Genomic DNA, 25,698 nt, shown 5'->3' with positions numbered 1-25,698 from the left:
GTTCAATTTCTCGTCCAAACATTAACATGCTTGGAGAAAATCCTGTGCTTTCATGTACAGAGGTACGGTAAGCCATCATCGCCACAGATAAATGTGTATCCCAGTCTTTCTGGTCTTTGCCTATAAATTTGCTCAGAATATCCTCTATAGTTCTATTGAGTCGCTCCACCATCCCATCACTTTGTGGATGTAGGGGACTGGTTCTCGTTTTATCAATGTTAAACCTTTTACAAATGCCTGTGAACAGTTTTGATTCAAACTGTCGACCTTGGTCTGTGTGAACCTGTCTTGGCACACCAAAACGACAAATGAACTCGTTTACAAAAATTTTTGAGATCGTTTCTGCTTCTTGGTTTGGTATTGGATATGCCTCCGCCCATCTGCTGAAATAATCTGTGAGAACAAGGATAAATTTATTTCCAGAAGTTGTAATAGGCAGAGGACCAAGAATGTCCAATGCAACCCGTTCTAATGGTGCTCCTACCAAATACTGTTTCATTGCCCCTCTTGCTCGTTTTTGTGGACCCTTACGCGAATTGCATGTTTCACACCTTTTGCACCATTGCTCTATATTTTCCTTATATCCCGCCCAATAAAATCTGCTTGAAACCCTTGATAGTGTTCTGTGAACCCCAAAATGGCCTCCTACTGGGTCGTCATGCAACATTTTCAAAATTTCCTCTCTCCAACATGAAGGAAGAATCAGCTGCTTCATCTCTGAGTTTATATTAGAAATCCATTCTCTATATAAAACATTATTGATCAATTTTAGTTGATCCCATTGCGACCAGTAAGTTTTTAGCTCTTTACTCTGTACTGAAATTTCTTCCCACTTCGGCTTCTCATTACTTTCAGATTTCATTTTTAATATGAGCTTAATCACTTCATCATTTTGTTGTGCTTCTGTTATTTCATCCATGTTCTTACTTTGTATCCATTGGTTGCTCTGTTCGGAATTTTCAAATTCTATTTCTTCGCCTTGTAACTTTGATATGTCTGCCTTCTTAGTTACCCGCAAGTGACAATCGACCATATCTAATTCATTATTCGTGCTTTCTTTTGATTCCTGGCGGTTGCAATGAGTGCAGTGGATACATGGTCTTCGTGAAAGTCCATCGGCATTCAAATGCTGTCTGCCTGGTCTGTGTTGTATTTTGAAATCGTAAGAGGAGAGAACCTCCAGCCATCTGGCCATTTGACCTTCTGGATTTTTGAAGTTCATGAGCCAGTGCAGTGCTCCATGGTCAGTTCTTACTAAAAAATTCTTACCATACAAGTAATGATGATAGTGTTTAACCGACTCTACAATTGCGAGCAATTCTCGTCTAGTGACGCAATATTGACGTTCTGCTTTGCTGAAACTTTTACTAAAGTAAGCAATGACGTGTTCTCCGTCGTTTTGTTCCTGCGAAAGTACTGCTCCAAGACCAAACCCGCTAGCATCTGTATCTAGTATAAACTTCTTTTCCATGTCTGGGTAACTTAAAATCGGAGCTGAAATCATGAATTGTTTTAATTTATCAAAAGAATCTTGACATATCTCACACCATTTAAACTCTTTGCCCTTCTCAGTCAACTTATGTAGGGGTCTTGCTATATCCGAAAAATTCTTAATAAATCTCCTGTAATAGCTACAAGTTCCCAAGAAACTACGTACGTCATGAATAGATAAAGGTATGGGCCAATCTTTGACAGCGCTAATTTTCTGAGGATCTGTGGATATACCATCGCCTGATACAACATGACCAAGGAAAGTTACTTTTTCTTGTAATAATTCACATTTTTGGAGAAATTTTTAAGCCTGCCTGTTCAATCTTAGATATTACCAACTCTAATCGTTCGATGTGCTGCTCAAAAGACTCCGAGAAGATAATGATGTCGTCTAAGTACAGTAGACATATATGCCAATTCAAACCCGCTAAGATGCATTCCATCAACCGTTCAAAACAAGCGCCTGCATTACAAAGACCAAATGGCATTTGTCGAAACTGGAAGAGCCCTTGCTTTGTGACAAACGCCGTTTTTTCTCTATCAACTGGGTCGACCGGGACCTGCCAATAACCACTTTGAAGGTCGATAGTTGAGTACCAAGATCCATGGAGGGCCTCTAGACAGTCCTGCGTGCGCGGAAGTGGGTACGAGTCACGTTTTGTAAGACTGTTAATTTTTCTGAAGTCAATACAGTAGCGGACGGACCCGTCTTTCTTCCGGACCAACACAATAGGGGCTGCCCAAGGACTCATTGATGGTTCTATTACCCCAGCATCAAGCATTCGACTCAACTCGCGATCTGCTTCCTCTTGCATTGCAACAGGTAAACGTCTCGGGTTTTGTTTGACTGGAGCTGCGTTTCCAGTGTTTATCTTGTGTTGTATCATATCAGTACAACCCAAGTCGTTTTTAGACTTTGCAAACGCATTACTGTGTTTCTGGAGCAATCTTTGAAATTGCAAAGTTTGCGTCTCCGATAATAATTTACTACCTGATTTAAATAAGTCTACCAGATGATCTGGTAAGCTGTCGCTATTGCTTTTGTTTGTAATCTTATCAGTAAGCTTGAATATATTTTGACTAGCAGCCGCAGGTTCGCATACTGGTTCCGTAACATCTGCATATGCTTGACATTCAGCTAGACATGTATTCTTTTGAACCGTTTTTTCAAAGTTACTCGTATTAGCAATCCTTAAAATTATTCGTCCTTGACTTGGATCGACTAAAGATCTGGCGACTAATAATTTATCTTTTGTGTCAACAGGCTCTACTGTAGCTTGCACTAAATGAGTAGAATCACCTACCACTTTACTAAATATCAAAACCTCTGATCTTGGGGGTATTACTGTAGTTGCCTCTGTTGCAAGCTTAAAAATGTTTGCCATATTACTCTCTTTTTGACATATAATTTCCATATTTTTACTGCCAATGGTTAGTTTACTCTCCCTTATGTCAAGTTTACAATCTTTGTTATACAAAAAATTGTAACCAACAATAGCAGGCGCGTCAATATCTGCAATCACAAATCGTTGTTGAAATTTCTGACCATTAATTTCAATATCAAAATCGGCCTGCCCGAAAGTTGTTATTATCTCTCCATTTGCCAGTTTCAACTGTACCCCCTTATAAATTCTGTCTGGTCTCTGTGACTCCGGAATAGACAAAAATTTCCTGACATGAATGACTGTCAAGGTCGAACCGGTGTCTATCAAACAATTTACAAAAATACCATTAATTTTTATCTTAAAGTATAAACTATCATTTATGTCATTATTTAATTCACACTTTTTGTGTGGCCCCTCATTATAAAAAACATCGGCTAAAGGAGGGCCCGACTCTTTAGCCACTAACAGTTTCCCGACTTAAAGTTCTCCGTCTGTGTACCCTGGGACCATTTTGAAGTTTCAAACCTGTTGTTTGGCAAGTATTTGCCATTTTTCTGCATGTCTAGAAACTTTCTGCAATCTCTCTTAAAATGACCCGCTTTTCCGCAAAAGTAACACAAAAAGTCTGTCTTTTGTGATTGATTAGGACCTCGATTACTTTCTATCTTGGCTATTCTATCCATTATGCTGTTCATCTGTTGATAATCATCTTGTTCATCTATATCTATCATTCCCGTTTGCATTCGTAAACCAGCGCGATTATTAAATTTACGTCTGTGTCCGTTGGCAAACGCCTCAAATTCAAGTCCTATCCTAACACTGTCATCTATTGAAATAGGCTTTCCCTGAAATATGGCCCACTCTAAATCTGCGTCATTTAGAGAATCTATGAAACAGTCACGGGCAAGCTGCTCACGAACTTCCATAGGGGCAGTCGGATATGCTAACCGTGTTAACTTTTTGATGTCCTGGGCGAGTTCCGGAAGTGATTGGTTTTTTTCTCGAGTTGTACTCTTCATCTGCGCTCTATATAGTTCTGCCTGATTGCTCGGTTGAAATCTTGAGGCAAGGGCAGTGACTAAATGAGTGAAGCTTCTCCTGAGATCTGGTCTTAGGTCACTAAGAATAGCCTGTGCTGAACCCCGTAAACATGTTGCCAATTCTAGCGCTTTCGATATATTGTCCCAGCCATTAATTTCTGCTACCATCTCAAAATGTACAAGATAATCTTGCCAACTACTGGTTCCGTCGAAAGTTGCTGGTTTCTTATTGCTACTGTATGATTTATTATGAGAATTATTTCCTCTCATAACCCTGTTATCGCCCCTATAATTATCTCCATAATCATTTGTCATACCATATGAACCCTGGCTAAACCCTTGATTATCGCGATAACCAAGTATATCCCCACCCGTAGGTACTGTCCTGAAAGACTCCCGTGCATGGCCAGTGCACTCCCTGGGATCTTCTGTACCTGTGTGAATCTTCCATGGGTTCCCCCGCATGCCTTCTGAAGGCACCGTGTGTGTCCATTTTGGACCCTGAGAGACTTCCTGTAAAACTTCTACCCCTGTGAAGTCCTTTGGAGCTCGCTCCTCTGAACGACTTGGGCTATAAAATCTAGGAAAAGACGCCCGTTGCCGGGTTAAACGCTGGTTCTCAACATCGCCTATTCCAGTATTTATGTGTATGTCTCCCCTTCCATGGGATACCTGCTGATTGATAGTTCGCTCGCGAGCAACTAAACCAGCTGCGGTTTTATCTCCATAAACCGCCCTGCCAGTAGGTTCATTGATCTGTATTAAATCTTCATTATAATGGTCAGTTCTGGTATTTTCATAACTGGTTCCCGGTTGGTCATATATACATCGTTGTTTCTGTCTTTCGTAGCAACCTTCTCCGGCTTTCTTTACCCGTATCTGTACCTCTCCTGTTGGTGTAGCATTGATGTATGGTTCGGAGGCAGATGCGGGGAGTCTTGGTCCCTGGGCATGACCTTGGGCTGACGGATGCTCTAAGTCCAGCTGCAAATATTGAGGTTTCTCTGAAAAAGTCCGTGCATATGATTCTTCACAGTCCGACATTTTTAACGGCAATCTTTATGTTTATGTAGATTGGATCCCACCGCTGCCACCAATTGTAGCGGGTCGAGGGTTGGTAGCGTTTCTTTACTGCCTGTTGCCTGGTTTATCGGATACTGTGACTGCTATGCGGAGGTCAATATATACTGCTAGACTTCTGGTAGATAGTTGTATCACTTATCAATCAATATTCAGCTCAACTGCCGCCGTAGTCTTGTTTGTATAGGTTACGATAGCAAAAAGGGGGTGGGGTAGGTAGCCTAACTAGTTGTATAAATGGCGGTTTGGCGTTTCAATAAATACAAAGTCGTATCTCGAACTTAATATGTGTAATTTAATAAGTTAGACTGACGAGTTATTCAGCATACATATTTATACGATTTATATAACAATAGTTTAACAAATAACTGCTATAACAATACTATGTTTTACCTACAACTTTATACAAGAACGAAATATATAGTCAGTAACAACTGGTTACTTCTCTGGTACCTGTGATAGTTAAAAAGGGGGAGGGGCTGGGGTAGCTCTGGTTCAATACGGGCAAGTGAACTGGACTGGTAATAACTAACAGTACTTAATAAATAATCAAAGCATATACTCCTTACAGATCCTTACACGAATTCAGCATAAATGGAAGATTTAAGTTAATATATTTAAAGAATATATGTATAGAAGAAATTAACAGTTTATAGTTAAAACTACGGTTTCTGCGGTGTTCCGCAATCGGCGGTACCGTATAAATATTCACAATGAACTTTCCTATTTAGCAAGCGTGATTCTAATAAGCTTTTGTAATAAAAAGATCTAGAATAAATATAAATAATAATCCTCAAAATCCTAAAATATTAGAACCTAACCTTAATAAAATAACTGGATATCTAAATTCTATATTTCTGCTAGTTTGTTTATAAATTAACAATATGGCTGCCCAGGAGGAACAAGACTGAATAAGAGAGAATGTCGCGCATGAATTTATAGTACACGACACACTTTGGACACGATTTGGACACACTTTTGACGTTTCTAACGTCAAATGACGTCACGACACAAACTGCACTGTAAACATACGGGGACTTTTATAAGGACTTTGTAAATAAACAATGGCGGCCCCCAGGGTTGAAGTGACCCGTTAATAAAAAGGGATAAAAGCTACATGTCTCGGAGACTTATGATCGTTGATACCGGTATAACTACAACAAGGAACCAGAGAATCACGTTAGTTTTACTTGACTGTAAGTTAAATGTACAACTCGTACATTAAAATGGTAAATTCTACACTTGTCACATACATCATACAATTATAAAAATATATAGTCTTTGGATTTGTCCCCATTTCCCGTATCATTTGCCTTTCCATCTATAATAGTATTTACATTTCATTACACAATATAAAAAACGTGACCCACAAAAGACATGATCAAACATGAATAAGTTAGAATTACAAATCCGTAACAATATATATGGTTAACAACCTCTCTTAAATCGGCTTTAGATCAACATGATCAAAAGTGTTTATTCTGATCATTTTGAATGGAGATCTTTATTGCATTTATAAAACAAGATTATGTTTCCATAATTAATAAAACAAAATGCTCCCCTAATGCTATTATATTGCCATGCTTGGAAATGTAAAATCTAATTTGTATAAAATTCTTAAGGGAGATTACACCAAAGTTTCATGAGAACTGCGGAAAGCATTTTTGAGTTATTATTTGAAACTGGAAAATCCCCCCTTTTTTTTTAAACAAGAGTACACACATTGAAATGTCTCGCCTTCTTTACTACTCATTGATATTATGTTGATAGTCCTAAATATAAAGCTTTATTTATACAACTGTCACATTAACCAAGAAAACGAAACATTGACCAAAGAACCATGAAAATGAGGTCAAGGTCAGATGAACCATGCCAGGCAGGCATGTACAGCTAACATTCTTCCATACAACAAACATAGTTGACCTATTGCTTATAGTTTAAGAAAAACAGACCAAAACACAAAACTTAACACTGAGCAATGAACTTTGAAAATGAGGTCAAGGTCAAATAAAACCTGTGCAACTGACATATCGATCATAAAATATTTCCATACACCAAATATAGTTGACCTTTTGCATATAGTAGCAGAAAAAAAGACAAAATCTCAAAAACTTAACTTTGACCACTGAACCATAAAAATGAGGTCAAGGTCAGATGACACCTGCCAGCTAGACATGTACATCTTACAATCATTCCATACACCAAATATAGTAGACCTATTGCATACAGTATAAGAAAATAAGACCAAAACACAAAAACTTAACTATAACCACTAAACCATGAAAATGAGGTCAAGGTCAGATGACTCATGCCAGTTGGACATGTACACCTTACAATCATTCCATACACCAACTATAGTAGGCCTATTGCTTATAGTTTCTGAGATATGGACTTTACCACTAAAACTTAACCTTGTTCACAGATCCATGAAATGAGGTTGAGGTCAAGTGAAAACTGTCTGACGGGCATGAGGACCTTGCAAGGTATGCACATACCATATATAGTTATCCTATTACTTATAATAAGAGAGAATTTAACATTACATAAAATCTTAACTTTTTTTTCAAGTAGTCACTGAACCATGAAAATGAGGTCAAAGACATTGGACATGTGACTGACGGAAACTTTGTAACATGAGGCATCCATATACATTGTACAAAGTAGGAGGCATCAAGGTCTTCCACCTTCTAAAATATAAAGCTTTTAAGAAGTTAGCTAAGGCTGCTGCCGCCGGATCACTATTCCTATGTTGAGCTTTCTGTGACAAAAGTCGCAGGCTTGACAACAAAACCCAGTGACTTAGAATGTAAAATCTTAAATAATTATTTATAAAAATCAGATTGGGTCTTATGTTGTCTATAGATATAAACTATTCATTAAAATTTCTTGCAAGTTGGTAAAAGCATCTTGAGTTATTGTTCGACAACTGGAATACCCTATTTTTTTAATGAATAAAATTCACAACTCTGAAATGTAAAATCTAAAATTTATCAAAAATGAAAGGGTGCTCACGGCAATAGGTATAAACAATCCTTCTAAGTTTTATGCAAATAGATTAAAGTGTTTTTGAGTCAGTTTCCGACATGTTGACGACAGATGGACAATGGTATACCATAATACGTTCCGTAAACGGGCGTATAAAAACTGATGATAATTTTGCAATGAATAACTTGTTTTCTCTGGTCGATTGTTTCACATTCTGACATTTCCTAAAGGAGTTGTAGGAAGTGAGTTTGTTCAATTTTCAGATGTTCATAGATTTGTTAATTATTTTTATTTTTGTCACAAAATGTTTCCATATTTAACTTTCCCCTTCCAAAAATACTCTATATATACTTGTGAATAAATATATTTAGATTGTTAATTTGACCATTTATTACATCTAAGAATCTTATATGGCCTTAACCTTTAAGAATATATAGTTGTCATACTTTAAAACATGATAACAAGTGTTGTCAATGTTTACAAAATTTGTTTACAATAAAATTGAGAATGGAAATGGGGAATGTGTCAAAGAGACAACAACCCGACCAAATAAAAAACAACAGCAGAAGGTCACCAACAGGTCTTCAATGTAGCGAGAAATTCCCGCACCCGGAGGCGTCCTTCAGCTGGCCCCTAAACATTTACATTTCTTACTTCTGGACATAAAATTGTTTTGCAAGAGATGTTTTCAAAAAACAAAGATCTTGGGAGGTTATTGTTTTGCCATCCAACTACTCATATTTTGACAGTTTGCATAAAATACTCTTAAATATAGCTTAAAGAATTCAGCTAGTAGTCCTGAGTTGTACCAAAATTGTTGTTTTTGTCTAACTAGAACTTTGAAGTTTATAATAGATACAAAATGTAACCTTTATTAAAATACCAATGCATTGTTGGAAGTGAATTCTTGAAAATAATATAAAATTAGTACATAAATATAACATTTCAAGGTTACTGTTCTAATATCTATCATTAAATGATTTAAGTCAATTTGTATTAACATCTTTATGGATTTTAAAAACCAAAAAAAATATTGCTTTTTTTAAACAGAACAAGCAAAATCATATGCTAACACATAAAAACCAGCAGTTCTGCAACAAGCAACAAAAGCAACCTGTCAATCTGATTACCTGTTGTATTTGACCTTTCACCTCTGAAAGACCCCCTATCTGAGACCATTCTACAGGAGACATTTCTACCAGTCCAACAGTCCCTTTCCTTATTGAAGGCATAACTTTCCTTACTGATTGTTCAAAATGATCCATCTTTATTTTTCTCTCCTGAAGAACAGAAATATTCCAAAAGTTGATTAAGTAATGGCAAAGAATTTATAGTAATGGTATTTACAAGACAATAATACTGGTAGACAAAAACTAAATGGACTAAACATGCTAAACATAATGGAGAATAATTGTAGTTAAATGTTTAAATCCACTTAGCAGAAATAGTTTTAATGGCATGCAGCATGCTGGTTTAAAATGTAATAGTTTTGTATGGACAACGTACACACTCTCAAAAGTCTCTCATGTTCATTTTGTATTTGACTGGTGTTAACTGTTTAAGCAAAAAACTTACCTTATATCTATGATTCACTTATTTTGTATATATGTCTATTAAAATGTCAAGCAGATTTTGTATATATGACTGTTATAGTTTCAAGTTGGTTTTGTTAATGGCTGTTGAATTTTCAATCTGATTTTATATGATTATTATAGTGTCAGGCCGGTTTTGTATGGGACTGTTGAAGGGTCATGCTGTTTTGTATACTATATATCTGTTGAAGAGCTACAATGTACATGTAAGCTGGGTTTTTTTAAATACTGTTGAAGTGTCCATCTGGTTTTGCATATGACTTGTAGTTTCAAGTTAGTTTTGTATATGACTATTTAAGTTTCAAGCTGATTTTGCATATGACTGTTGTAGTTTTAAGTTGGTTTTGTATGTTTGTTGTTGTCTGCAGCTGATCTTGTATATGACTGTCATAGTTTCATGCTTCAACACTTGAAGAATCTAGTATTTTCCACCCTTTTTTACCTGGTTGCCTCCCAGTATGACAAGTAACACTGCCTCTCTGGCTACTGATACTAAGTCTGCCCCAACATAGCCGTTGGTTATGAAGGCTAACCTCTTCAAATCAACATCCTCTGACAATGGTAATGTACTAGTAACTTTCCTCAGTATATCTAACCTTTGACTTTCATTTGGTACATTTATCATAATCTGTAAATAATAAAAAAAAAAAAACCCTTCTAATTTGGTGTACTCAACATCGCCATTGTGAACGTGTAACAACATTTGTAAAGAGTAGCAACATTTTTATTTTTCAAATGAAAAAAAAATATTGTATCGAACTTGATTATTGAGCATGTTGAGCATTCCTATTCTTGCTTGCAATTATAGTACATTTAAAACTTTATACAAACAAGATGCATACATGTTGCCCTGTGAGAGGAAATGAATGATACTGAGAATGCCCTTCATAGACAGTCATGGTTCACAAGTTTCTGTTTAAGAGCAGTACTATTTTGAATACATGTACTAACAAAATTTTGTAGGTTCTAAAAAACTATCCTAAATTTTCAAGCCTCAGTCTATATATAGCCCTAGTTTATTTACAATGTATGCCAGAACATTCCCATTTCTTTCTTTATAATTGAACTTGTTCACAATGTGAATAAGCAACCAGCAAACCATATTACACAGTAAATTATATAATCAACCAATCTACAAGTCATGATCATCATGATCATACTGTTGTAATGCATATCATCTCAATCTATAAAGTACAATTTATAAGTACTACATGATAAACTTTGGTTTGTTTTTATTCAATTGTTATTTGTGATATCTTCATTGTTAGTCATATTAGTAAACATTACACATGCTTCTTATTGTGACATTACCACCTAAAAAGGTGTTAATCTATGAAGGCTGGAACCTTTAAGGAATATTGAAAGACTGATTAAATCTAGAATGTCATTCCCTGTCAGTGTTATCACCATAAATAAATTGTCACACTTTTAAATGAGTTGTGGGATTAGTCATTTTATATATTACATATACATGTATGTACACGTGTGGGATCTATGCAGAAGATTTTTTTTTATAGCTGATTACAAGTATATGGTATGAGATTTGCTTATATGCATATACAGCAATTGTAGAGTGTCCTAAAGTTGCTTAAATCTACAAGTACATTTGACCTCTTTTGGATCTATAGTTATCTAATTGGCAATTATAATACCACATTCCCTATTATATATCCTACAGACTATATCACTACATGTACCCTACAATGAATGTGACAGTTGCAGATTGATTTACTTCTACAGTACATACCTCTTTATCAAACCTGCCTGGTCTCCTAAGTACATTATCTACGCAGACTGGACGGTTTGTAGCACCTATCACCATAATATTCTCATTTTCAGTAATCTTGTCAAAGAAGTCCACCAGTAGTTTGGTTAAGTTTATTTCCTTTTGACCGTCCATATGTCTCCTGTCAGGACACAAAGTATCTACCTCATCTAAAAACAAAATAGTCCTGCCCTCCTCACTAAAGGTCAGAGCCTTGTCTAATATGTTATTTAAATTTTCTTCAGTTTCTCCTGGTCTAGCACCAAAAACTTCTGGACTGTTAACTGTTATAATATAAGCATTACATTCACATCCAACATGTTTAACTAAAGAAGTTTTTCCCGTCCCTGGAGGACCACGTAACAATATACCCTTTCGTAATACTTTCTTAAATTCACAAGATATAAGTGATTTCCATTGAAATGGTAGAGATAAAATATCACAAAGTTCCTGAGCTTCTTTCTCCAATCCACCAATGTTAGGTGGTTTTAAATTTTGTAGAAATCTCTCTTTACTAACAATGCTATCTATTAATATCTTAGTTTGTTGATTAATTATAAAACCATCATAGTTTTCATTGTCACATGAGTTAATCAAAATATTATAAATCCCATATATCTTTCCTAATTGTGTTCGGTCTATGGAAACAGTAAAATCTTTAGCCACGCAGTACTTATGAAGTAAGTTTTTGCACATATTTTCGACCTTACTTGGATGAACTTTCAGGTCATGTTTTAATAGTTTTATTATCTGATGGTCCTCTACAATTAATGTTAATTTGAGACTTTTTGAAATTGAAGTTTTCATATGTATGGCATTTCCAGAACTATTTATGCTTCTAGAATCATGTACACTTTTGTTTTTAAACACAGCATTAGAGAAACAGAGACAATTTGTATTGATCTGATCGTTGGGCCAAACCTGACAGATGAATTCTGAATCTGAAGTAGAGATCATAAAATATGAAGCCAGTTCCCCATTCAGTTCAGACAGTGTAGCAGGGTGGATCCGACATTTCTGTGACTGGTCCTCACTTACACGTACATGCATCATGATACCAATGAACAGGAACTAAATGTTTATCAGGTCAAAGGTCTATTTTGCTGAAAGAACTCACTTTATTTTCTCATTTACTTTATGATGTCTCAACAATTCATCTGTAAATATATAATAAAATAGAAAGCTTTAAACCTGACATCATGTTTTATTTAATCATAAATAATTAAATAGAAGTCTGACTAGTCCGAGATTACTCTGATGTCCAACGGCTGTTTCCCCAGACAAGTTGGGGCTGTGGGACGTCAGAGCTTGTCCCATATCAAAAAGTGGATATTTGCACATCCAAAATAGATGTGCTGCTTTGTTGCTTCTGGTGATGACTAACTGCCTTGGAATTATATAAATCGGGTATCAATTTGTTCATTTTTCATTTATCTTTAGTCATGAAGTCTCTCATAACTTGACATCCATTTGAAAATAAAAATTAAAATGTCTGAATCGATGGGTCACTGTGAAAACTGTCTAAATGTGAGAAAGCAAAGGGTGGCAGGTAGATGAACTTACACAAATGAAGAGATAAATGAAAAATGAACAAATTGATACCCGATTTATATAATTCAAAGGCCGTTAGTCAGCATCTAAAGTCTGACATGTTTCTGCAGCAATACTTACATTATTGAGTTTATTTGTTGGTTATAATTATAATCTATGATCACATGGCATTTCATTTGTTTTATAATCTTGACGATTATATATGAAGGGGAAGAAGTCCCCAATTACGGTAGAAATTTTAAAAAAAAAGCGCAAAAAAATCTTTCTACTCACAATGACTAATGAACTCAAATCGTTAACTTATTTTTCAGACTTTTTTTTATTTTCCCGTTTAGGTCATTTCTAGAATAATATCTTTCACCTGAAAAGATCGTCAATTTCGCACGCCTTTATGACGTCATTTACCATATAGAAGCTTAAGGCACGCCTGTATCCCTGCTCTATTAAAAGTTTCCAGCACTTTCATAATCGTCATTCTGTTGGGTAGCATAGAAATAATTAATGTTCCGTATTAGTACATAATCATGATTGCCGTATGACTGAGGGAGGGTACCAATCCTTTTAGATTTTAATTTCCCAAATATTTTGTGCAGTTTAAAATAAAACTTTTTCACCCCTTTGCTCAACATGTGTTGGAAATTTCTATGCGTACAATTTTGTCACATGGTAATGGAAGTGACATGACAGATTCGTCTGAAAACGTATCCCGGAACTAGCCTATTTGAGCGGAAATGCAACGAACTTGTAAGAGGTTTATTATTTTATCTGTGCAGTTACAAGTTTTTTTTAAAAGCTACTGTTTGACCAATAAAAGCTTTTTGAAAAAGTTACTATTTTTCTTTTTATATATAAATTCATTTTACATGTTTATATCTATGAATTTTTTAACTTTTCCCCTAATACATATGAGATAATATCTGTTGTCATACATGATTAACGTTTTACAACAAAACATATCTTGAAAAAATGATTCTTTTTGAGGTTCATGGGCGCAGACATGACAGTTCGAGAATGAGGTTGACGGTGTAGAGACAATTTTCGTAGAACAAAAAGTTAGATCCCCTGCAAATAATCTTTGTAATTGTTTATATTCATCCATAAATTATACAAATTATTTTAATAAATTATTATTTGTTTAATAGATGTCTTCTCAAAATAATTTCCCCCTGAAAAAATCCAATAAAAAATACGCTTTGTTTTTTTCCTTAAACATAGATCTTCTTTCAATTGACACCGTATAAATTGTAAACAATGTCAGTGCTCCGGCTTTTCGTGCCGAATTTGAAAGTTCTTACAAAAAAATTGATAAAACCTCCTGATATTCTATGTAAAGCAGGCTATGCTGCAGGAAAACTGAAAGGTGAATTATGATAATGTGTTCATGTTTTCCTTTAGGGCAGAACTATAACACTAAAACTGTCAAAAGTCACAATGTTGGCTGCTCAATTTTTTTACATTCTTAACCTATAATTAGGCCTGTTTGTTTTGCTTACACATTGTTGTCAGTATGATGAAATACTATATGACTGTCATATAAGAGAGAGGTTTGGCTAGCTATAAAACCAGTTTAATCCACCTTCATACCCTGATGAGATCCCTGATTCTAAACCTCGAGGTCAATACATTGTTTTGTTGACACAGCTAGTCTTTTTGTGTTTGCTTGTTTCATTTTAGTTCTATAGTTCTGCCGAAAAATGACACACTTAATATTGCATAGCTGCAGGATGGGGATTCTTTAAGCAAGGCATAAAGTGTATTTTATAATTGCCCTGAACTCTTTATAGTTTATGACATGTACATGTACATATATGTAGATGTGAATTAAGAATTTTTTAAACTGCAATAGCATCAACACAGCAAAGATAATTAATTATACATATAGACCATTCTGGACATGTGTCAAGGGGACATTTTGTGAAAAGCTTTATCATTTATCATGTTTATTGCATGATTTTTGTAGAAAATCCACAGACTTTAAAAACAGAGATTTTTGTTATGAAATTTTAAACATATATTACTCACTTGTTTTTCTATGATCTATGATGATGCACATGTGCTAATGTTTATTGTTTGCAAAAAGTTCTGATCAACCTTTAAATTCCAAAAATTGAAATTGAAATGCTCATGTGAGTATAAACTTGATGATAAGTAATTCAGCATGTTTTGCTCAATGAAAAGAGGATGAGACTGTGGTAGCAACAAATAGAATATATCCATTCTCATCTATTCTATGACCAATATGATTGTGTTGGTGTCTGTAAAATTTTCAAAGGGATGACTTAATATCACTAATCATGCTGTTAAATTAATCATGTAAATGGTATAAATCTTATCGTTTCTTTGTAAGCATACACCCTCTATGAAGGACATCATGATAGGAAAGGCAAGGTCTGGAATGTATATTAACCATTAAATAATTCTTCTAAACAAGTAGATATATATATATACTCCATATGCAGGTGCTGCTGGACTGTTGCTTCTTAGAAATGGAAAGTTTACAATTGACAAGTTGAAATTATATCTTTTGTCGAAAAGTTTTGTTTCCAACCTACCCTCATTGTCAATTTCAAGATGCAAGTCAAAATATGAGGTAGACTTAACTATGAGGCTAGCTATAAAACCAGGTTTAGTCCACCATTTTCTACATAAAAAATGCCTGTACCAAGTCATGAATATGAAAGTTGTTATCAAGTCGTTTGATCTGCTTGAGGATGTTGAGCTTTTGGTTTTGCCATTTGATTACGCACTTTCTTTATTGAATTATCCTCAGAGTTTGGTACTTGTTATTTTACTTTATACTAGCCATTGCTAGCTAGTATAGCAAAACATGAAGTAAATGAAGTAAAAAGATAATGTCAACCTTTATTAAAAGTTTCTGTTTGAATGTGAATTATAACTGATATAAACAATTGTGTTGAGACACTGTATTAAAAATGTATTATTTATGTGATCCTTAAAGGGAAACTTTGCAAAAAAATCAAAAATTGATGTTATGTCCATTCTGTATAAAAATGCTCAAATTCATAGATATTTAAGTTTTATTCTGCTAGATAAGAGATCACCATCAATTTTAAATTTAGAGTGTCAATTCCCTGCATGCCGCCATTTTGTCATCTTCTCCAATAAGACACCACAATATGTCTATAAACATGATAAACTAAAAGGACCAAAACTATAGTACAATGTAATTGTGTGTCGATATCTTGTCAATCGTACGGTTGTTTTATCCGACTAACTAACTTGATTCGGAAAATGTTATTATTCATTAAATGACCATGGTCTGTCATTTTTAAACTGTTTATTCTGGAATAAGTTAAAAAGTCAAAGTTCAAATCATGAACATTGTTTTCGAAAATCTAATTTGTTCATAATTCATTTATGTGATAAACTTAATTTAAATTATTAGATGGTTAACAAACAAGACTCAAATGAGATTTATTTCACTCCCAGCATGCAAAAAGACTTAAACTATGTCACATAAATGTAAGTCAGGAAGTTTGAAGAAATAAAATTAATAATTCCCTATTTTCTTCTTTATTAGTTTTCATATCAAAATAAAACTTGTAATATGTTTTTCATGGTATTATATGAACATAATAAGATGATAAGTGAAAAATCGCGAAGTTTCCCTTTAAGCTTGTATACATGTACTATTTTTAAAGATATGTCCAGCCTTATATTTTATCATGAAACTATTTGTTTATATTTGCTTTTGCCTATTTCAGGAAAGATGATGTCAGCAACACAGAAGAAAACATTTTTAGAGGTTGAAACTGATCCTTATAAATTATGTAACTTTGTTTGTGGAGCTAATTATTTCAAAGAAGGAGAAGACCCCCCTATTAAACCAGACAGTGAATATCCAGAATGGTTGTTTTCATTACATATAGATCGAAAGCCTATAGAGCTAAGTGAATTAAGTAAAGATAACATGTATTATTGGAGACGATTAAGAAGAATAAATATGAGAAGACAAAATAAAGAAATTAAGTATGCAGGACAGAGAAGACCTAAGCGTATCTGGTGAAGAAAAACAATTGATATTAAATATTACATCTACAAGTCACTTTCTCCTTTGCTCATAGATTTTGAACATATGAATAAAAATTATAAAACATTTTAGCATTTTTTTCATGCAAAGTTACCAAACATGCCAAAGGCACTTTTATCTTAACCATGTTAACTATACATCTAGTAGTCACCATACATGTACAGGGTACATTTGGAAGAATGCACCAAACTATGAATTTTACCTTACACACTGATATAATATAAAATATACTTCAAGATGTCACCTTTGAGGGTATACAGATTTTAGAATGAAGTAAACATTAGCCTATTAATTAGCAGAATTTAAAATGCTTTCCTGCTTTCTAGCTCAGTGTACTAAAATCATCTCTCATACCTCTACCACACTTATAAATGAGACATCAACTACATGTATTACTACAAAAACATGTTTCACACAATGCAGCCTTGTGGGATTTAAATTTTTATAACTTCAAGTCTAAACCTAAAGTCCTTGACCACCATGTCCAAGTTCCCTTAGTATTCTTATGTAATCAACCTGGCCACCTCTCAAAATGATTAAAGCTGTTGATCCTCAAGACAGAATAACACCAGTAGATGAGATGATACAATCAAGGATTATACCAGAGATTAGGCTCAGATATAAGATGATGTGGTATAATTGGCAATGAGACATTTCTCTATCCAAGTCACAATTTGTAAAAGTAAACCATTATAGGTCATAGTACTGTCTTCAACATGAAGATATAGATAGTGGTGATTATCATCTAGTGGCAAATATTACATTCATATGACAACATGTTTATGTGACATGAATATGAACCTGTGTGACAGACTGACATGCAGAGTCAGATTTTAAAGATACCTGTGTAGTGGGTCAATTTCAACAGAAAGATATGTCACCATTTAATCTATAGTCAAAACTCAGCTAAATAGTTACTGCAAACTGTTTGCTCGAAATTTATTGAGAGTAGGATGTGGATAAAAGACAAATAATTGTTCACAAGACACAACATAGAAAACTAAGAAATAATCAACACGAACCTCACCAAAAACTGGGGGTGATATTAGGTGCTCTGGAAGGGTAAGGTGATCCTGCTCCACATGATGCACCTGCCGTGTTGCTTATGTTTTTACAAACCCGGTAAAAAGTCTAAATTGGTAGGTCACATTCGTTAAGATGGAACGGATTGTAGTTACGACTTAAGGAAAATCTCCCATATCAAAACGGTAAACCAACTCTTGATAGCGTCCGTAAAATTGACAAATTTAAGGGGTGAATTCAACTTCACCATTTGGACCTCTTGGTTTAATAGCTTCCGAGCAGCAACCCAATATCAAGGAAATCATGATAGGAAATACAAGCCCGGGAATATCGTATCAATTGGGAGACATATACTCCGAATGCAAGTGCTGCTAGAATGTTGCTACATAGAAATGGAAACTTCACAATCGGGAAGCTAGAATCATCTCTTTTGTCTTTTTACATCAACCTCATCTACATGGTTCATTATTGTTGATTAACACTTAGTTGTCTTTAGGGGAATGACTATCTGCTGTTCTGAGTTTGGGAGGGGGTAGTGGACAGAATATTTTTTTATATAACCTTTTTGGTGAGCTAAGCCTCAACAGCAACAAAACAAGGCAGTTAGTGACAAAGTTAGAAGTCCCTTCTGAATTATTTTTCGTTTCAGACATTGAGTAAAGAATCAGTTACAACATACCATAATTTTACACAAGTAGAAGGATTTTGTCATGCAATTGAAGATTCTGTTGTTCAATGTTGTTTGACTGTACTACCTGAACCCTTTTTGCAATACACCATTTATGTTTGTTTGTGCAGATTGCGAACTTTCGTTACATTGTCTTTATCCCAAACAATAATTACAAACCAGTGTATTCTGCAAATGTATATTATGGTAAACTGGAATTGATGAGTATTGTGTTAAAGTGTGTAAACGGTCAAAAGACGTTAACGTATGCAGAAGCTGTCAATATGAACTGTATAACAAATTCCACCAAGAAGGTTACAGTCTCCATCAACAAATTAAATTAATGATGGCGAGCTATCTTGCATACAAGTGTAAACTAAACTGTTGATTAAGGACTAGAACTACAGCAGTATTTTCTATAATATGTTTAATACATTTTGCTTGTGCCAATATGATATTTCTATTTAGAGATACACATGATTACAATTTTCAAATAATGGCATAAACTACTACTGTAGCACAAACAATGATTCATTAACATGATATAAAGTGATATATTTGACTAAAACATACAAATACATGTCTACACATATTATTCTGAAATATTTTAAAGTCAACAAAATTAACATTAACAACTTAAGATTACAATGTTTAGACATGTTAGATTTGACAACACTTAAAAAGATTTTTAACATAGTACTTTAAGTATATATATGTTTACAAATTTATGAATAAAATGATAGAATATGATTACCAATGAAAAAATTCTCCATCAGAGACCATATTAAATAAAGCAACAAGTCATCGTACGGTCTTTAACCAATAACAAAACCCATACTGCACAACAAGCTATTAAAGGCCTCGAAAAGACCAATGCAAAAAAAATTCAAACGAGAAAAGTGACGGCCTGATTTATGTAAAAATAAGAGGAAACAACAAACGAAAGCCACCAAATGACAGGCTTCTGGCTTGCGACAGGCACACACTGACTGTTTGGAGGTTAAGCTTGTCTGACTGCACCAAAAACGAGCCATGGACATTCACCGTCACTGGTAAAACGAGCCATGGACAGTCACCGTCACTGGTAAAACTAGCCATGGACAGTCCGTCACTGGTAAAACTAGCCATGGACAGTCCGTCACTGGTATAACGAGCCATGGACAGTCACCGTCACTGGTAAAACTAGCCATGGACAGTCCGTCACTGGTAAAACTAGCCATGGACAGTCACCGTCACTGGTAAAACACAACAACATTATAACAAACTATAATAGGCCTTTGAAAAGGCTTAACGTATAAGATCGATATTAAGCACATAAACAACTAAATAAAATAAGAAAAACATCAAAAAACTATCTTCATGTTCTCACAGCTACTGAAATCTTAACAAAATCATGTACTAGTATCTAAGCCTCAAATACCATTCAATACCCAACCAACATCCAACATTTGTCTTGATTTCCTGAGGAATACTTGCGATACCCATTGATTTCAAACGCAATTATTCTTTACATAAATATGTTACTGAATATTGCTGGGTTCACCATGTCAAACGGCACAAAATACTAACCATGGACATTGGCAAACACCACAACATAAGAACAAACAATGATAGTCAGTTAAAAAGTCATAACTTAAGCGATCGATATAAAGCCCATAAATAACTAAACAAAACAAGAAAACACAAAGAGCATATATCTTAGAATACTCGCAGCTACTAAAAGCTTTTAAACAAATCATATATCTTACACTCAAATACCAATCAGTGCACATCCAACATCCAACATTTGTCTGTCTTAATTTCCTGAGGAAAACTTACAATACCCATCATTTTTAAATGCAATTACCCTATACATAAATATGTCATGTTAGTCCAATCTTTGAATTACAATTGAGCCAATTCATTCTACGGTATAGCTATACCAAAACTTTTTGCATTTAATTGCTTAAAATAATTGTGTATCTCTGACTTGTACGCGTAAATAAAACTGTTCAGCATCTTCACTAACCTCTAATATCACTGTACTGACGTTTTTCCTTCTGTAAAGGAAGTAAATTAAACCCACACCATGGGAAATGCGGGATATGTTCTTTCTCACCAATCAGAAAACCCTCTTTGTATCTGACAGGATGGGTAAAATACTGGATTCGTATTTGAGCTGAAAGGTGACTTCATATTAAGCACAGATTGTGCATTGAAAGATCGTACGAATGGCGTTGATGGTGTAACATTAAATAGTGAGTTGGTTCCAAAAGACTGAATGGTGGCCGGACAGGGTTTTGCAGTCGTTCCGAGTTCAGATACTGGAGACTGAAAAATGTTGAATGGACTGTGAAGGGGTGTATGCATATGTGTTCCGTTCATTGAGTTGAACCCAATTAACGACGATGTCATAGGTACATATCCAAAATTGTATCGGAAGTCATTTTCATAATAAGAACCGTTGACAGATTTTACAGAATTCGTCCGTGCTTTCCGCCGTGCTTGCCGACGTCTGAAATCTCCTATTGCAAACTCTTCCATGCATGATGGATGGATAGACCAATAGTTACCCTTTCCGCTATTAGACCTGCTATGTTTCCCGAAGCACTCGTTCAGAGAAAGATTATGCCGTATGTTGTTTTTCCATGCCTTTTCTTCGTTATTGTAGAATGGAAAATGTTCCATTATATATTGGTATATATCGTTGAGTAACATTTTCTTGTCCGGTTTACTCAATATTGCCATCGAAATCATAGCGATATAAGAGTGTGGTGGCTTCTTTTTGGAATCAATGGAAGATAATCGTTTCTGAAACAAAAAATAAGCATCATAGAAAAAAGTACAAACATATTTAGATATGTATAATATTATATAGCTCTGTACAGGATGCAATTTTGTACACATTTTATTTGATCAACTTATCAACACAGGTGAAACGAGTCAATAATTAACCAGTTTGGTGTTTTACATACAAAAATATAAACTTCAACCTTCCTTACGTGTTACGAGTGTTTTTACTGCATATCATGACAATAATTACAAAAAAAGTCTTCAATTTTTCTATGCTCGTGCAAATAATTCAACATACCTTTGCAATAGGTTCACCGTTAATGCAGTTACTTTTACGGTCACTTGTCCATTTAGAAGGTGTCTCGACTCTATCATCATCGCTCGAAATAGATTCTCCTTCTACTGTTTCAATATCCGCTACAGTATAATCGATGTTGAACTGTGAATTAATCATGGCTTCTAGAATTCTAAGACTTAATCTTATTGATATAAGAATACAGAATAACATATTATACATTTTGCGAATCAGTTTATATAGCTGAGACAGTTGTTGATAGTGTAGGCCTCAAACTGTCCTTTTTCACAGTTCGTAATCACGTGATTTGATTTTTATAGCATCATTTGTACGTAAAAGGTCAATATGTTAAAATGGCATTTTTTATTCTTAAATAATTGAACAGATCAGGTGAATATCATATAATCAAGTAAGTGATAATAACAACCTACATGATTATATATTTAATCTTAGTTTTTTTTAATATCACGGAGCATAAAATAGTGACATATTCAAGCGGCTCATCTATAACACTCATTACATAGTAAATGTCTCCCAAGAGCATTAATAATAAATAGTTTGTTTGTAGATGGAAGAAACTATATATATAAAAGAGGGACAAAAGATACCAAAGGGACAGTCAAACTCTTAAATCTAAAATAAACTGACAACGCCATGGCTAAAAATGAAAAAGACAAACAGTCAAACAATAGAACACATGATACAACATAGAAAACTAAAGAATAAATAACATGAACCCCACAAAAAACAAGGGGTGATCGTAGGTGCTCCGGAAGGGTAGGCAGATCCTGCTCCACATGTGGCACCCGTCGTGTTGCTTATGTGATAACAAATCTGATAAATAGTCTTTTTCGGTAGGTCACATTCATGAAAGGGAAGGGGATTGTAGTTACGACATAAGGAACATATCCGATATCATTTGTGAAACGGTTATTCCATAACAATCAACCAACTCGGGATGGCGTCCGTAAAATTTATGAAGGGATGATTTCAACTTCACCATTTGGAACTATTGGTTTAATAGATTCCTTGTGAGCAGCAACCTTCTATCAAGAAAGTCATGATAGTAAATGCAAGCACGGGAATATCGTATCAATTGGGAGATATACCCCGTATGCAGGTGCTGTTGGAATGTTGCTACTTAGAAATGGAAAAGTTCACAATTGGAAGCTGAAATCATCTCTTTTGTCGTAAAGTTTTGTTTTCAACCGACCCTCATTGTCAATTTCTAGATGTAAGTCAAGATATGAAGCAGACTTAACTGTGGCTGTAGTATCCTTTATCTCTAGTTCGATGAGATAGATGCTATCCACATACATGTAGTCACCAAATTTTGAATTATTTAGTAAAAGAACATCATCTATATAGCGGAAAGTAGAGTTAAAGGATATTTCTAACTTCTTATCTTTCTCCCTAAGAAGTTCCTGCATGAAGTCAGCCTCATAATGATAAAGAAACAAGTCGGCAAGTAGAGGGGCACAGTTTGTTCCCATTGGCCGATAGTCTGTTGAAAAACACGTCCTCCGAACGTAACAAATATGTTGACAACCAAGAAATCAAGCATCTTGATAATACCAGTTTCAGAGAATTTTTTGTTTGAATCAGAGTGATCCTTTACAAAGTAGGATTTATCCGTCCCTAAGGCAAGATACTTGTATCTACGTTGCCCATTATTTCTTATGAAGCAAAGCAATACCAACTCTTTCAATTTGTCTTTTAGTTTGGAGTGTGGAATACTTGTGTAAAGAGTAGAAAAGTCAAATATTTTAATACTGTTACAAGATGAATAAGAGTTAGATTGTATGTACTCTAAAAGATCTTTGGAATTTTTAAGTATCCATATCTGATTCACGCCACCTCTAGAATAGGCAGTTTCACTATAACTTTGAAGCCCGTCTTTGATTGCTGATAAAATAGATGTTAATAATTTAGAAAGAGGTTTCGTGGAGCACTTGGAAGACCCAGCAATATACCGTTGTTTGAAAGGACACTTATGTAGTTTAGGTATCCAATACAGTGATGGAAGATCCAGTTCTTCATCTTTGGTTGAAATTCCAAAGGAACATAGAACAGACCTATGATTATCCAGGATTTCCTTTTTGGTAAGTGTCGTGAGGGTATATGTTGAGTTTCTAAGTGAATTGTCAATACCTAATTCGTTTATTAAGCAGTTAATGTAATGAGTTTTACACACGAAAACGATGTTGTTTGGGGCTTTATCTGCGGGGACAACAACATATTTGTCATGAAAGTAGGATAGATGTTTTGCAACATTGGGTTTTTTAAAGATTGACGTTGCATTGGCATTGATAGACCTATTCAGTTTCTTAATTCTGATTTGTATCAACGACCTCACTGCCTTAATCCATTTGGAAAGAGTGTCTACGTCTTCCTTCTCGCGCTAAGCCCATGCCTGGCATTATCCTCAACTGAATCCATCAAAGTTTTAAAGATGTATTTTCAATTGATGGATTAAGACTTACGATATTTTGGACCTTTCGATAACACATTTCGTAGAGAAGTGTTATTAACAATGTTGAGGTCAGCGGTAGTAACGTGGCCAGCAGGATTATATGTGAATTGGGAACTAGCACAAGTGTAATCAGGAGGTTTAGACTTGAAGTCGTCAATATCGAGATCCTGCAAAACGTGTTTGTTATTGAAAATTTTAGTTGCAATAGGTTTGGTACAGATATAAGAAATGATTGGTAAAGACTGGTCTTGAAATAAGGAGGTATTTTCAATTGAACTGTTTTATGATGAAGGATATTGCCTAAGTTGACGCCATCGAGACCTTTGTTGGCAAAGGAAAGATTAAGGACAGATCTTTTCTCTTTTTCATCTTTTCCAATGCGGACTGGTTTGAAAATAGAATACCTATACCATCAATTTTGTCATTGCAACCATAATGTGTCGCAGTTCCCAATTGTCTAATCCAGTAGTCCTCTTTTTGTCTACGGAGAGTCGTTGAAAGCTTAATCAGTACTTAACTGAACCATATGCATGAGTTCTAATACAAAACTTAGATTTGTGTGTTAACTACAAAACTATTGAGTTACAGTAATGTTAAATGCGAATCCTTGTTGCAGAAACACAAAACATATGACATAAAAATTAGAAAAAGGTATATCTAACTTGTTGGTAAAAGAAGCAACTAATGTCATGAAATATTTTCAGGATTCAGATGCCTTGACTTTCTTCAAAGATCAATTTTGCAATGTTTTTAAGGTCAAAAACTATTAGTAACACGTTTGAAAGAGGAACTAACTATATGTAGAATGTTTGCAGTAAGCGGCAACAGTTGCTATATATAGTATGCTTTTAACGGTAAGAAACTATATATAGTATGGGTAGTGGGAGGGAACTAAATATAACATGTTCGCAGTTTAAGCAACCTATACATAATATGTTTGTAGCGGGAAGAAACTCTATATAACATGCTTGCAATAGAAGTAAGCTATAAATAGTTTGTTTACAGTAGGAACAAACTTTAAATGTCATTTTTTCAGCAAGGTCAATCTATATTTATATCATGTTTACATTTGACCACACATTAATCATTTCCGTTTGAGCAGCAACATACTTTATTGCTAAAACAAAAGAATGCAACGACAACCTAGAAAACATAAATTCCGTAATTCCTAAAGTGCACGACAATCCACAGTTTAGTATAGCAACAAACAATCCACTAACAATTTAAAATAACATAATCCACCAATCATTACGCATGAATACTCAACTTTTCATTAATCAAACAACAATCCCCCAATTGCTAGCAAAATCATTAAATAATTATTTAGCATTCATCAATCGATCAATTGTTAAACAACCAATACTATATCAATCATTTAGCAACCAGCAATAATTAATCCACCACCACCCATAAAAATATTCAATTGTTAACCATCCAACAATATATCTATCAATAATTCAGCAACCAACAAGATATACTATAAATTGTGTACCTTAATTTGAAAACTAATTCAATAATGACAAAAAGG

The 25,698-nt window shown here is 34.6% G+C and overlaps 3 protein-coding genes across 3 annotated transcripts in view; 1 reads left to right on the top strand and 2 right to left on the bottom strand.

The window, feature by feature from the left end:
* LOC139519200 (ATPase family gene 2 protein homolog B-like) overlaps window positions 1-13,943 on the bottom strand; it is a 28,961-nt gene extending 15,018 nt beyond the window's left edge. The window contains 4 exon segments of the mRNA XM_071311101.1: window positions 9,112-9,261; window positions 10,016-10,201; window positions 11,321-12,495; window positions 13,819-13,943. Of these exon segments, the coding sequence (XP_071167202.1) occupies window positions 9,112-9,261; window positions 10,016-10,201; window positions 11,321-12,391 (1,407 nt within the window). The 5' untranslated portion in view covers window positions 12,392-12,495; window positions 13,819-13,943.
* A 147-nt stretch (window positions 13,944-14,090) lies between these two features.
* On the top strand, window positions 14,091-17,006 carry LOC139519207 (large ribosomal subunit protein mL54-like). The gene is made up of 2 exons (XM_071311109.1): window positions 14,091-14,249; window positions 16,615-17,006. The coding sequence occupies exons 1-2, from the start codon at window positions 14,141-14,143 to the stop codon at window positions 16,914-16,916; spliced, it is 411 nt and encodes a 136-aa protein (XP_071167210.1). The 5' UTR covers window positions 14,091-14,140; the 3' UTR covers window positions 16,917-17,006.
* A 3,718-nt stretch (window positions 17,007-20,724) lies between these two features.
* On the bottom strand, window positions 20,725-21,919 carry LOC139521295 (forkhead box protein I3-A-like). The gene is made up of 2 exons (XM_071314770.1): window positions 21,701-21,919; window positions 20,725-21,420 (listed from the first exon to the last, which is right to left on the bottom strand). Exons 1-2 carry the CDS (start codon window positions 21,917-21,919, stop codon window positions 20,725-20,727), a joined length of 915 nt encoding a protein of 304 aa, XP_071170871.1.
* Between the last annotated feature and the right edge of the window lie 3,779 nt (window positions 21,920-25,698).

Source organism: Mytilus edulis, chromosome 4 (assembly GCF_963676685.1).
Source record: "Mytilus edulis chromosome 4, xbMytEdul2.2, whole genome shotgun sequence".
In the NCBI taxonomy this organism is placed as follows: Eukaryota; Metazoa; Mollusca; class Bivalvia; order Mytilida; family Mytilidae; genus Mytilus; species Mytilus edulis.
Note: the sequence above shows the minus strand (reverse complement) of the source record. Positions and strands in the feature narration are given on the sequence as shown.

Excerpts from the sequence above, each read along its gene's own strand:
- LOC139519207 (XM_071311109.1), top strand. The coding sequence starts at position 14,141 with ATGTCAGTGCTCCGGCTTTTCGTGCCGAATTTGAAAGTTCTTACAAAA. Across the intron at positions 14,250-16,614 it reads TGCTGCAGGAAAACTGAAAG|GAAAGATGATGTCAGCAACA; the intron begins GTGAATTATGAT and ends TGCCTATTTCAG.
- LOC139521295 (XM_071314770.1), bottom strand. The coding sequence starts at position 21,919 with ATGTATAATATGTTATTCTGTATTCTTATATCAATAAGATTAAGTCTT. Across the intron at positions 21,421-21,700 it reads ACGGTGAACCTATTGCAAAG|AAACGATTATCTTCCATTGA; the intron begins GTATGTTGAATT and ends TTTTTGTTTCAG.